The sequence below is a fragment of the Egretta garzetta genome, unplaced genomic scaffold (assembly GCF_000687185.1).
Source record: "Egretta garzetta isolate BGI_Z169 unplaced genomic scaffold, ASM68718v1 scaffold64, whole genome shotgun sequence".
NCBI lineage: Eukaryota > Metazoa > Chordata > Aves > Pelecaniformes > Ardeidae > Egretta > Egretta garzetta.
The window spans coordinates 4,021,448-4,035,537 of record NW_009259596.1 but is presented as its reverse complement, the minus strand read 5'-3'; the positions used below and the strand labels follow the sequence as shown (position 1 = coordinate 4,035,537).

At 35.2% G+C, this 14,090-nt stretch overlaps 1 protein-coding gene across 1 annotated transcript; it reads left to right on the top strand.

Annotated features, from left to right (window-relative positions):
- The first annotated feature begins 222 nt into the window (after positions 1 to 222).
- ZNF800 (zinc finger protein 800) lies at positions 223 to 10,916 on the top strand. The gene is made up of 4 exons (XM_009638162.2): positions 223 to 286; positions 2,304 to 2,399; positions 6,033 to 6,176; positions 9,151 to 10,916. Exons 1-4 carry the CDS (start codon positions 226 to 228, stop codon positions 10,914 to 10,916), a joined length of 2,067 nt encoding a protein of 688 aa, XP_009636457.1. The 5' UTR covers positions 223 to 225.
- Positions 10,917 to 14,090: the final 3,174 nt, after the last annotated feature.

Sequence of the window (14,090 nt, the reverse complement as noted above, 5' to 3'; positions counted from 1 at the left end):
CGTTGCAGAGGGCGTTGTGAGACCTGCTGTAAACAATGGAAACTTTCTCCTGCGCGGAGGGTGCCGCGGAGTCCTGGCCTGCTCCGGCGGGGCCGATGTAGGAAGTGGGCGTGCGAGGTTCGCGCTCTCCTGAGCCGCCTGTGCTTCGGGTTGACAGTTAATTTGCTTATTTTAGCAGAAACGAGCTGCTGGATGTAGAAGGAAAGTAGGTCGTGCGCACGGAAAATGCCTCTAAGGGACAAGTGTTGTCAGACTGACCACCATCACCATGGATGCTGTGAACCAGGTACAGTGGCGTGCGATGCTTTGGCTTGTTTTGCTTGTCTCCTTCCTTAAAAGCTTGCGGAAACTGTTGCGATGTTGCAAGTGTGCATCACTGGTGATAGTTCTGGATACGAAAAGTTTCTGAATTTGGTTTGGAAATGTTTTTTTGATATTCTTGAACTGTCATGTTATAGTTATTTCAGAAGGATAGTTTCTCAGTTCCCGCAGGATGTGCAATAATCCCTAAGCCACGGCATGGGCATTGTATGCAGTGAGCAGAGGAAGGCAAGCAGCTGTGAAAAACAACTGCCCTCCTTGTTTCCAAAAAGTGTAATGTTCTGATTTGTTTGGGGTTTTTTTGGTAAAATGAAGTTTCTGTCAATCTCTTGAATGGTGAGATGGAAGATGCCACCAGTGGAAAGTATAATGAATACTTTGAAGGTTCAGCCAACTTGCTAGATTTTTTTTTTTTTTTGTAATTGTTCTGCCTATTGTTACAATTGGTAGCCTAAAAAGAAATTTGGTTCCTTTCTTGTTGCCTTGTTGTAGAGTTTGTTATTTGGATGCTTTCACTTGTGTTTTGTAAAGAAAGGCATCGGTTTGGGGAATTAATGATTGAATGCATGAGCATGGCAACTTTGATAATGCTCCTTTAATTAAATGTAATTTGAGAGTAGGTATTGTTCAGCTAGTAGAAACATTTCTTTGTGTTTAAGATGAAATGGTTTTGAGCCGCTCTAATGCTTTAAAAAAGCTAAAATACTTTTCTTGCCTTACAAATAGCAGTGATGTGTTATGTCTGCTTCACGTATGTCACTCCTCTTGATGTCAGTGGGTGTTGCACATGCATATTAGAGGCAGTAACCAAAATATACTATTTTGAAGAATAGGCAATAGGCTAGTAGAATACAATATGTCATTGTGTTAGAGACCCCCAAACGATTAGCTGATTTGTAATGGTTGTTATGCGTTCGTATATATAATAGTACATTATGGGGCCAGCATAGTTGGCTGGAGTGTTCATTCTATCCTTCTTTTCTTAGGCTGCTTTTCTTTCTGATGTTCTTTTCAGCTTGAATTTATTTATAACCTTACATCTTTTAGAACAACTTTCCCGTCAAAACGTATTTAAACTATTTGCACTTAATATCTCTAAATAGTTTTATACTATGCATCTGCTGCTCTTTATCAAAAATAAAATTCTTAGAGATGCTCAGTGCTTCATTTAAAAATGGAAACTTACAGTGGGGTTAAAAATCAAACCAAATGGATAAGGTAGGAACCGATTTATGAAGTATAAAGCTAGTTATTTTGTCAATAAAAAATGAAAAGGATGACCTAACTAATGATTGATTTTTGCAAACACATGCTTGAATAAGTGCTCTTATTCATTTAAATTTCCTTTTCCCTCTGGGCAAAGCTTAATTGCCATATGCATACACAGCAATGGAATGCTATTAATTTTCATATGCATAAGTACTGCGTATTGGAATAACTAATAATAATTCTGATCAATAAATGGTTTAGTTTCAATAGATTTTTAGAAATATTGTGATGTAGAATGAAACTTCAGAAATAAGGTGTGACTTCAGCAGTTTGCTTGAACCAGAAGCATTTATTGAATGTGGTTTTATTCATTAAAAATATTGTAGTAGCTATTTTTGGTATATATTATGTGGTCGTGCTTGTGCTATTTCCTGATCCTTGCTACTTTAAATTTGGATTCAGTGCTTATGTGTGTACTGGCAACACTGAAATCACATAGTATGCTGTGAAGCACAGTATGTGGCAATGCTTTTTTGTACATCTGTTTCAGTTTGAATAATGGGAACCAAATAGGTTGTTCCGTGGAATTGTTTTAATTGGCAGAAATTTCTAGTGAGTTAATTTAATTTTAATTTAATTTTTGAGTAAGGCAACTTTTACTGTAGTCCTGGCCTTTCTTTTTAACTAGTTTACTGTATGCACAGAAAATCCATAACTTAATAAAAATCACCTGAGTGTTTTCTAATGGCTTATTATCATTTTATGTCTTTCAGTGCATCTCTTGGAACCTGGTGATCCTCCGTTATTACAGCAGCCTCTGCAAACATCAAAATCTGGCATTCAACAAATCATTGAGTGTTTTCGATCAGGTATGAAACTGTGCCTGGCTCTTAAGAAGTTCATTACCTTGTTATAAGATTTATGTATATTTAGTGTATGAACATAACCAACACCTGACTTTCTACGTATTTGCAAGCTATTTGTAGGTTTTTGGAATTAAGCACTGTTCTTTTTAATAAGGGTTTTCATATAAAGTAGTGAAGATACAGCTCCTGCTGTATAGCCATCTTTCAAGAACATTAAAAGTTAGTTTGTTGTTTTGCTTCGTGTCATCCCTTTGGCTGTTATTAATGTGTTTATCCTAAAACTCCTGAGATTAAGAGAAAATTTAGTGTTTGCCTTGAACTTTTTAGAATTGCTTTATTGTGTTATTTTTAAGGTGTTCCTTGGTTGTTCTTGGGAGTTGCAGTACATAGCAATGAACGTTAAAAATAACAACTGAGCATTTGGGTGAGCATGCCAGAGATGACTGAAACATCTAATGTTTTCTAGCTTGTTCTATGCTTCTGGTATGTCAAACCAAACATTTTATTTTCACAACCATTGGTGCAAGAACACAGCAGTTATTACAAAAACTGAAGTGATGTCTTTAATGTTACAGTCTATATGTTTCTAGAGTTTTCTACATAGAGCTGTTATATATATGAAACATTTCATATATATATCATTGCTGCTGTGTAATGGAATGCATGTCTGGGTTGAGTCTCGTAAAAGGGCACAATATTGTAATTTCTCCACTAGCATTTCAACAACTTAATACAAGAAGAAAAACTGAATGTGAGAGTCATTATTAGTAACCTTTTTTAGTTTGGTTGAGATTGCCTAAGGCCTCAGATATGCGTGGCAGACTTCTTTGGCTTGAAGCAGATTAATGGAATGTGTGCTAGCACAAACTAGTTGCAAGTACTCTGTCTCTGGGCTACTTCCAGGTTGTCCTCACTGGCAGGTGTTAAAGTGATAGCTTACCTTGATGCCTCCCGTCATCTGCACCAGGGAAGTTGGACGGAAGGCAAAAGGACTTAGTCCAAGATTTTACTGGTTGGTTTTGAAAGAGCAGCTTTTCATTATGGAAAGAAACTATTTTGATTTTTGTGGTAAAGAAGTAGAGATTAAAGCCAGAGTATTGTCCATAACTATTGAAGTGGTTTTAGCAGAAGCTTCTGTCATCCAAAGTGTTAAGAATAGGAGATGGATTTGAATCTAAATTTTTTTTTCTAAAAAATGAAATTGCTTGCTGAAGGCATAAGTTTTGGTATTTCTGCCAGAGAAGTATTTGTAATAACCAATGTTCAGTACCAGTTTCTTGTGACTGTGATGTCATTCTAGTGTCAACATTTATAAATATTAACACCGCTTGACAAAGTACCACCTGTCCCAATTAGATGTAACTACAAAATAGAGAAGACTTCAGTGAGCTGGAGGCAGCATACACTGGCAGAAGACTGACTGCACGTTGCCACAGTCTGTAGTTGGTGAAGAATAAGGAGATGATTTTTTTTTTTTTCCTCTGCCTGCTGTGTCCACAAAACCAGTGGATGGTTTAAATTTATTTGCTGTTTCCAGAAGTCCCTGAAAGTCTACAGTTCTGTTTAAAAGGACCAATTATTTTTTTTACTCCCACCAATGAAAAGCTTTATAGTTGCATAAGGATAGTTTGAAGCCAGAGTGACTACTGTGTCGTCTAGTCTGACCTCCAGTATGTCATGAGTCCTTTAATCAAAACCAGTAATTCTTAAGGCAAATAATTTGGATTAGACAAAACCATTTCAGTCCTGAATGGAAAGAGACTGAAATATCAGTGTAACAGAAAAGGGAATGAGGGACTTGTGTGTCCCTTGATTGGGAAATAGTGGAGAATCAGATGGGGTGGGTTTTTTTGGTTTGTTTTGTTTGGGAGAGGGGTTTGTGGCTAGGGTATGCATGAACAGCATTTGGTTTATTGTGTGCTGTCACCAAACTGGAGGCCTTTTGTTTGAATTATAGTTTGGTAACTTACTGGAATTTTATCTACAGGGAGCATCTTCAGTTTTGTTCAGCTGGGTTTTTGTCAGTGGCCTTCTTTACTTGCAGAAATTCAAATGGTTGGTGAGATCCAAGTAAACCACTTGCTTTTGGGGGAACTCTGTACAATTTTTAAATTTGAGGCTATCACTAAATCTAAATATTTGTCCGGTAGTCTGTTTGTAAAAATACAGGTCAGCTGAAGGTGAGGTTAGTAACACTTGAAGAAAGAGCAGTGAGAGGGAAAGACAAGAGGCTAGGGGTGTGGCCCAGGAAAGGCATAGGAGGGGGAAGAAGCTGGGCGGTACACTCAGATAGCAAAGTTTGGGTCTCATTTTTAAGCATTTTTAAGACCCTGTGCTTTGCTAAAACTCAGTTGTAAAAAATTTTCTAGTACTACTATTACATCAAAAAATAAGAAATTGTCTTGGTAAGGCCCATTCGTATCGAAGAACTAATAGTTGTTATGAAATTATTAATATTTGAAGGTTTCATTTAGGAAATACTTCTGTAGTGTGACTCTTGAGTTTGATCTTTAAAAGCAATTATTAAGAGAAGTGTGTGATGACAGAAAACTTGAACTTCTATTTCAGCTTGAAGAATGTCCTGATGCTGTTTCATAGTTGTCTGTTATTATTTATTCTTGGTACAGTTTCATTATATTTTTGCTTGTTGGACTAATTTTGATTAATTTTGATTTACTCCATTATAAGAAAAAAATCAAGGTAAAGAAATTAGTTGAATTTGGTTAGCTAGTGTTTCTTTCTAATTTGGAGTGGGTAAGTGTTCATCATTTGGTAATCCATTGCTAATTGTAGGCATTACATTTATAATTTTCGTGAGAGGAGGAATAAAGGAGTGGGTTTGAAGTGTAACTTAAACTCTCAATCCTTTTAGTTCTTTAAGCAAGGCAGGAGCTGGAACACATCAACAATGCTAGATCAAACTGTATCTTTGTGGTTTTTTTTTAATATACAGTGTATAGCAGTCTGGAAAACATGAATATTTTGTCACACTGCTTATGTTTTAATAGGAAAGATTTTTGACTTAAATTATATGTATTTTCCTTTCAGCAGCCTGAAAATATGTCTACAGTTTAAGCATCATCATCATCTTGATCTTGGGTCAGATACCTAGATGTAGTAACATCTCTTGACCTGTTGGTTATTCTTTGTTTTATGTATGCTCTAGTTTTTTGTTTTTTTTTTTTTTGCCTTGCTGGATGCTGTTTTTACATGAAATAGCTGTATATATCTTGTTTTCTTAGCACTGTTGGATAAGCTTAAAAAAAAAATACTGCAGACTTCTTTAAATGCTCTAGGTGCTTATTCTTTCCTCTTGGGCACTTGTATTGCTGCAACCAGATACTGTAGTATGGACTCCTTCCTAATATTAGCTTTAGTTTTTGTCGTAAATCATCACGCTTTCCCTGTAAACTGTAATGTGTGTAATCCTTGACTTTTTTTTTCCAAACTAGTTTTGTTTTTGTAGTGAAACTTGGAGTATGTATCATAACCTTACAGTGCAATGAAGTAGCATTAACACAAGATAAAATGCTATTATAATTGTCATGTTTTAAAATGTCTTCACTTCCACGGGATGATGTGAATTAAAAGATGAACAGGAAACCTTCCTTAAGTGTAACGTTTCTTTTATTACAGGAACTAAACAACTTAAACATATCTTGTTAAAAGACGTGGACACCATTTTTGAGTGTAAATTGTGCCGGAGTCTCTTCAGAGGATTACCAAATTTAATTACTCATAAAAAGTTTTATTGTCCTCCAAGTCTCCAGATGGATGATAGTAAGTCTTACTGATTGAAATATTTAATAAAGCTATCTGAAGTTGAGAAACTTATCTTTCTGTACCATTTATACAAACACCAGAAACAAAATGCGTAAAAAGAAGTGGAATTAAATTTCACTGGTAACATAAGATATGTAGATTGCTTATGGTAGTAAAGAAGCTACAGCACTAACTTAATATGCATTAACTGCTGAGACACATGTCAATGTCATAGTTTGATAGCTAGGTTATATGTCCAACCTTTTAATGAAGTGTCACTTCTCACACACTTTTTATTCATTCTTCCCCTTTCTCTTTCCTCTCTTTGCTGTGGAAGATACTGAAAAGCATGCCAAAGGACTGGGAAATGAATCTCATACAAAAAAGGATCTAGCGAGGCTTTTCAGTTTTAGATCAGCGTAGCTCTGATGGACTTCAGCTGGGTCCTGTAAAGTTGCTTGGATCACTATCCATAATTTTCTCCTGTACTTGGGAAGTGCTCAGTATCATGGACGCAATCCTTCAGTCTTACTCATTATGAAACACAGACTAAAAGTTCACCCTTTTCTTTAAGGACCTGTGCTTCAATAATGCTGTCTCTTTCTCACTGCCTCACCTTACCTTTTGCTAATTTAAGATATTCTGTGTGATCGTGCCTAGCCCACTACCTTTGTTGTAGAAATTAAACTTTATTATTAAAAGAAAGTAACTTAAATTATGAGGAAAAAATAAAGTGTATTTTTATGGAAAAAAATTTATTAAAGTCTCATTACAGTGATGACTTTTTGCTGATCTGAGTAAAGCTGAATAATTTGGAAATGTGCCAGCATTCAAAAATATTTTGTAAAGCTTTCTAATTATCTTGACCTTTTGACTAGATCTACATAGGTGCAATGAGGATTTTTCTTCCCTGATTAATGCCTTCCTGCCTCAGTCTTTCAAAATTAGGAATGAACAGAGATTTGCATAGGTGATTCTTTTCACACACTGTCAGCTAGTGTTGTGAAGAAGGTGAAAAGACTAGTACTGTCACCCTCCTTAAATGAGGGTGCTTGGCCCATTGCAGAGAGTCGCAGAGCTTCTCCGTGAAAAGGGATGAGTTATATTTTCAAAGCAAGATTGGGAGTGCACCTGACTTAGATACAAAAGTTTGTAAGCAAAATAAGATTACCCTGAGTAAGGACTTCCCATCCAGCTCCTGACGTTCTAGCCTTTGTTTAATTGGCTGGTTAGCTTTCTTATTTCACTGTTCACTAGAAGGGGTGTAAATAAAGAGAATAATAGTATATATGCTCTGACTAAAGCTATATAAATACTTATGTTTAATATAAAATTGAATATGATGATTATTGAATAAAGTGGGAGGGTTTTTCAATAAAATTTAAAATATAGTGAACAAGAGGTAGGAATAAAAGTTCAACATCTTCATGGTGAAAAATTTCAAAGACTATTATTCCCTGATGAATTTTTTGAGATGTATTCTGTTAGTGTACTCATTAAGTAGTCTGAAAAGGTGCTGTAAATGGGAAGGGCTTTTTACCCTTGGTAAAAATTACATAGATAGTCCCATTTGAAACTGACTGCAAAAGGTGTTAAAAATTCAGCATTAAAAGACTGAGCAACAAAACAGCATATTTCTTTTACTGACACTCTTTTCATGTATTGCTGGCAGTGTGGAAGGAACAACACTGACTAAGTGCAGGTTTTTAATTAGCTGTTGCCAGGAATCACATCTTTAAATCATCGTGGCTAATTTTGAACTGTATCATCTCAGTGCCTCACCTTTTTGCTGTAGCGCCCTGGCTTCTTAGTTATGCCAGTGTAGATGCTTAGCGTATTGTGCTGGGAACTCCATCACTGAATTAATTTGGCATTTAAAAACAGGATATTACTGAGGCCTCTAAAATAATGAATGATATGAAGGTAAAGGGGAGCATGCATTTGTGGGGTTTTTGTTTTTGTTTTTTTTTTTCATGATAGCAAAACTGGGGTATCCAGCAAAATTACTGGAAAGTAAAATTATCAGTGTTTCTGATAAACAAAAAGCCACCACTTAACATTGTGGTAACCAAGAATATAAATGCTTCAAAAGCATTTGAATAAACTTTTTGGAAACTAGGTGTATTAGAACAGTACTTTAAGGGCAAACTTCAGCTTGAGAAGTTTACTGGCATTAGACAAACAAGGAGAATCCCTGTATCCTCCTTCCTTGCTTTTTAAGTATGCTCCAACTCATCATCAGGGCAGAACACAGGATGAACCTTTGGTGAACCTCAGTGAAGTTATTCTTACTTAAAATAACTTATTTGGCTCAGTTTTTATTGTTTTGAGAAGTTAATACTTTTTTTTCCCCCCCCTGAATAATACAGTATTTTTCTGTCCTTAACATTTACTGTCTTACTGTATCACTGAGTCTATTAAGTGCTTTGGTATTACTAAAAGCTTTCTCTGAAGCTAAGTTCTCTCTTACCTACTTACATCTTCTTGCAGTGCTCAGGTTACACAGATGTTTCATTCTTTTGTAAGGACTGTTCAGAATTCATGGAGAAGAGCCTATTTCCAGAATTAGGTTCCTTTTCTGAGAATCCCCATTTCCAGCAGTAGGAAAATCAGTTTCTAATGATACTTGAGGCTTAGTTGCACACCTGCAGAACAAGCTTAGTCGTATGACATTATTTTTGCAATTGACACAGATTTTTAAAGATCAGTTTAATTCCAGGTAAACTAATTTTTAGTTTAGGTGGCTTTCACATTAGCACACTAGAGGGGTGTACTCCCAATACTGGCTTTCAATAAAAAAGTAACTTGTAGTGATGTGGTAATAACAATGATTACTCAAAGCCTTCAAGTATAAATGGTCAGAAAAATAGTACAAATAAAGGATTGGTGCAAATTTGGTGACCAAATTGACACAGTGCTTAAAAGATACTTGGTAATTTCAAATTATTTTAATTTCAAAATCATTAAAAAATACTTTTGCCTCTTTTCACAGACCTCCCAGATATAAATGATAAACAGAGTCAAGCCATAAATGACCTCCTGGAAGCAATCTATCCAAGGGTAGATAAGCAAGAATATGTTATTAAATTGGAGCCTATAGAAACTAATCAGAATGCTGTATTTCAATATGTATCGAGGACTGATAGTCCAGATGAGAACACAGAAAGTAGTAGTACCCCTGATCAAGCTCCAGTGCAGGTACAGGAACCCAGCACTGAGCAACCCAAGACTGTTTCAGCTCCAGCCCCAGTCCCAGCTGGGGAGACTGTAGAATTACCTCCTGCTGATCCTGTTACAAACAAGGTGATGCCTACTCCTGAAGAACAGCCTCCAGCAGTAAATCCCGAGTTGGACTCTCTGGATAATTCTGATTTTGGCCACCAGTTGATATGTTGCCTTTGTAGGAAAGAATTTCATTCCAGACGCAGTGTACGCCGGCACATTCGAAAAGTGCACAAAAAAAAGATGGAAGAGCTAAAGAAGTACATAGAAACAAAAAAGAAACCAAATCAGTGCTCTGCGAAAGGACGAAATAAGAATGTTCTTGTAACATTAGGTAGAAGTTGTCCTGTATGTTATAAATCATTCGCTACAAAAGCCAACGTACGGAGGCATTTTGATGAAGTTCATAGAGGATTGAGAAGGGATTCCATTACTCCCGATATAGCTACAAAGCCTGGGCAACCTTTGTTCTTGGATACAGTTTCTGCTAAAAAATCTTTTAAGACCCGAAAACAAAAGTCGTCTTCAAAGGCTGAATACAATGTAACTGCATGCAAATGCCTTCTGTGCAAGAGAAAATATAGTTCACAAATAATGCTGAAAAGGCACATGCAAATTGTTCACAAGATAACTCTTTCTGGAAAGAACTCTAAAAGAGAGAAAGGACCTAACAATACTGCCAATGGCACAGAAATAAAAGTAAAAGTTGAACCAGCAGATTCTGTAGAACCTTCACCCCCTTCCATTGCCCTTTCTCCACAGAATGAATTAAAGGGAACAAATCATTCAAATGAGAAAAAGAGCACACCGTCAGCACAGAAAAATAAAGTTAGACAGGACCCTGAAAACCCTAAATCAACTTCTAAATCAACCACTAAATCAACCTGTAAATCAACTGCTAAATCAACCTCTAAATCAACCAATGCATCTGCTGCAGGTGGCCAGCAAAAAACCAGGAAGCCAAAACTTTCAGCTGGCTTTGACTTCAAGCAGCTTTACTGTAAACTCTGTAAACGCCAATTTACTTCTAAACAGAACTTGACAAAACACATTGAATTACACACAGATGGAAATAACATTTATGTTAAATACTACAGGTGTCCACTCTGCTCTTACGAAACACGTCGCAAACGTGATGTGATAAGGCATATAACTGTAGTTCATAAAAAGTCACCGCGCTACCTTGGGAAAATAACTGCAAGTTTAGAAATTAGAGCAATAAAAAAGCCAATTGATCTTGTTCTAAATAAGGTGACAAAGAGAGGCCCTCAGAGGGATGAAACAAAACAGGTTGGTTCAAAACAGGATGTCACCTCTAATTCTCCCAATAAAAAGTATGAAGGAGCTGATGTTGGCATTGAAGTAAAAGTAACAAAAAACTTTTCTCTGCACCGATGCAATAAATGTGGGAAAGCGTTTGCCAGAAAAGCTTTTCTAGAACATCATAAGAAAACCCACAAAGCAAATGTATCTCATTCACCTGAAGAAAATAAAACCAAAGGCAGAAGTACAAGATCTAAAGCTGTTGTCTGGTGAGGAAAAAGAAAAAGTGTTTTGTCTTTTTTTTTTTTTTTAACGCAACAAAACCACTGCCTTTCTTTTGCTGTTGTTGATTTATTGCCGAAAACATACTTTTCCATAGATTTTATGGTTTAGCAGCTTAAATACTAAGGTAGATGTCAAATTTGTTTCTTAAATTTTGTTTTTAGTGTTTTGGAAAAGAGTTAATTTCCGAATTTTTCATTATAGGAAGTTGGAATAGAATATAGATTAAACTGTACCAAGTCAACTCTTTAAATTGTCTTAAGGCATCTATTGTAATCATGCTAATACACGTAAATTTCTAAAATAGTAATTTTTTAAAATTAACAATACTTTTGTTTGGTTTGAATAATTTAACCTGTTAATTAATTTCTCTGTGACCCATTTGAAGAAGTACTAAAGGTACTACAGTAAAAGCTGTTGATGAAAAAATCTCTATGAATTCATTGGAATTATCATTTGTGCATTTTTTTTTTTTTTAATTTTAATGTGTATTGCCTATGCCCTGTCAACAAAAGGACATAGAATGTAATTTGGATGCTTAATTGCTTTGATTTAAAACCAGTATGAGTTAGGTGCCTACAAACACCTTTAAAATCATCAAGTTTAGGATTTGATTCTTTTAATGCTTATTTATATAAGCCTGGGTTTGGAGACTTCTGGTCATTTATTTTTGAAAGTGTTCGAGTCTCATGAAGGATTTTTGCTTTAAGCCTAAATATGTGTAGATGTCTGGCCAAGAATTTTCTAAACTTCTGCTTATATGGGAATTTTTTTACATGCGGAGGGGTTGTATTCATAGTTTCTCAGTTTTCCATAGCCTTCATGTTAAAGATGACCTGTTTTTAAAAGGACCTTTTAAAAAAGGAAATAACATATGTATACGGTCAGTTTGTGTTTCAGAATGACCAGCTGATGCCTGAAGGTTGGGGGATTGTACAAAAAATTATAATGAAGAGAGACAGTAGTGATACCTATAAGAGTTTTTAACATTCTTATTCAGAATTATCTTTCTAGCATATTTGGTGAAAAGAAAACCAAGTATTTGTGCCTTGTTCTGTATTTCAACTCTGAAACACTGTTTCCCAGGAGGTAATTTGAGTTGAGTTCAGCTTTTGTAGTGAGTTGCCACCCAACTATGTTAACTTGTAATCTGGTGCTTTTGTGACTTTGTAACAAATCCTGGCTAAGTGGAACTTCAAAAGTGAACTGAGCTGGACCCTGAATGATGATGAATTTAAGAGGAGGAGTGACTTCTGCATTTTTGATCAAGAATTGAAAATTTAGCCTTGTAAAGTATTTATGTTGTGTAATTTAAAACAGAATTATATGGGTAAACTCAAAGTATTAATTTATTCCCATTTCTCCTCAGATAGGCTCAAGTGATGTTCAGAAAGTTTGGAGTTCATTTGCATGAAAAAGACTTTAGTTTGTTGTTGGAACCCCTAAGACCTCGATAATGGTACTATAAGGAGGAAATATTTTCATAAGCTATTGTTTTGTTACTACATTAATAACCATTCCAACTGCTTGTAGGACAGTGCCTCCTCCCAAAACACTGAAGTAGTTGAAATGCACTTGTGCTTCTAAATTAGCAGTTATGTCTATGCAGTTGAGGTTTGACGCAGTGTAGAATGAACTTTCTGAAATTAAAAAAGTACAGAGGCAAGTTAATGAACAGCAGCTTTGGAAGAAGATTTTTGTTCCTCATTTAGGAAATGATCTTCAGAGAGCTCATCATACATACTGGTCCTCCCTGGTAGTGCTAATTGATAAACAGCTCTTAACTTCTTTGTGATATCCTACTTTGGCAAATGTTGTGTTATATACCATTTTAAATTTATTACATATGAATGTATAAGAGAAAACAATGTAGTGTATATTGGCTGAATTGTACTAATTTTTAGTATTTGCCATAACATCAGTTTGTTCATATTGACTGATTTCCCAGATCTGGGACATTCTGAATTTCACTGTACTGAAGTTGCTCAAAAGATCTCCATTTTGTTTCCATATGTGGTGCATAGGAAAACTTTGTAAACACCTAAGAAGTTTACAAGAATACCCACATTCCTCTATTCTTTAATTTTTTAAAAAAAAGTTATACACAAGCACTTTAATGATAGCTGCAGTTTATTTTTTCAGTTATTTTTTGAAAGATCAACACACTAATGTTAATATGAAGGTAGTGAATATTTGCTGATGTATTATAGACAGACAATCTGTGCACAACCACTTATAATGTTAGCTTATTTCATTAAATATTAATAAAAAGGGAGGATAGTATGGGAGAAACTCAAAACATTTTTTCTCTCAAGATCATGAATGACCACTATAGGTAGCACTTGACTTTGTATAATTTGGAAAATGTTTTAGATACCTTTTTTTAACCTTTTAATCAAGATCCTAGTAAAACAGTTGCATGCCTACCATTATGAAATTCTTGGCAGGTTTCATGTGTCAGTGGTTAGGGGTTTTTTTGGGTTTGGTTTTTTTTTTTTTTTTTTTTTTTTTTTTACTTTTTAGGAAATACTTTGTTTAGTGATTTGTGTCAAATTGCTACAACTTGAAAGGTATTGTACATCAGAAGAAATACCATGTTTTTTATATGGGTTCACTCCCTTACTTAGGGAGGTGCCTCATGTTCATATATACTTTTTGTATAAAATATATCTAAAAATGTTGATCACAAGATCAGGAGTAAAAATACTTTTATGGATAGAGAAATATTTGGCCCTGTTAGTGCATTGCACTAAAAATACTGTGAATGGGAACTGGACTGTAGCTGTTGCTCAAAATGTTCTATATTGAATGTACATGCTTTTGTTTTGATAAATGTAATGTATTTGATGGAAAATAAAGCAGACTGGAAATCACTTTTAAGTGTGCATAAACAAAAAGATGTCGTGTTTGTAAACCTGGAATATCTGTCACTCCACAATCAGAAATTACAGTGTTTGCATTTTTGTAAAGTTTTACTCTTTGATCACTGAAACTAGTTGTTTGTAATATTCTGTTGTAATAATTTTTTTTTTTTGTTATTAAAAGTTTGGCACTTGTGGAGTGAACACTTCTCCACACTGATGGTTGACCCTTGCTATATTTTTAGAAAACACTGTTGCTACTGGCTTTTTATTCCTTATAAATGTATCTCTTCCTTAACTGAGC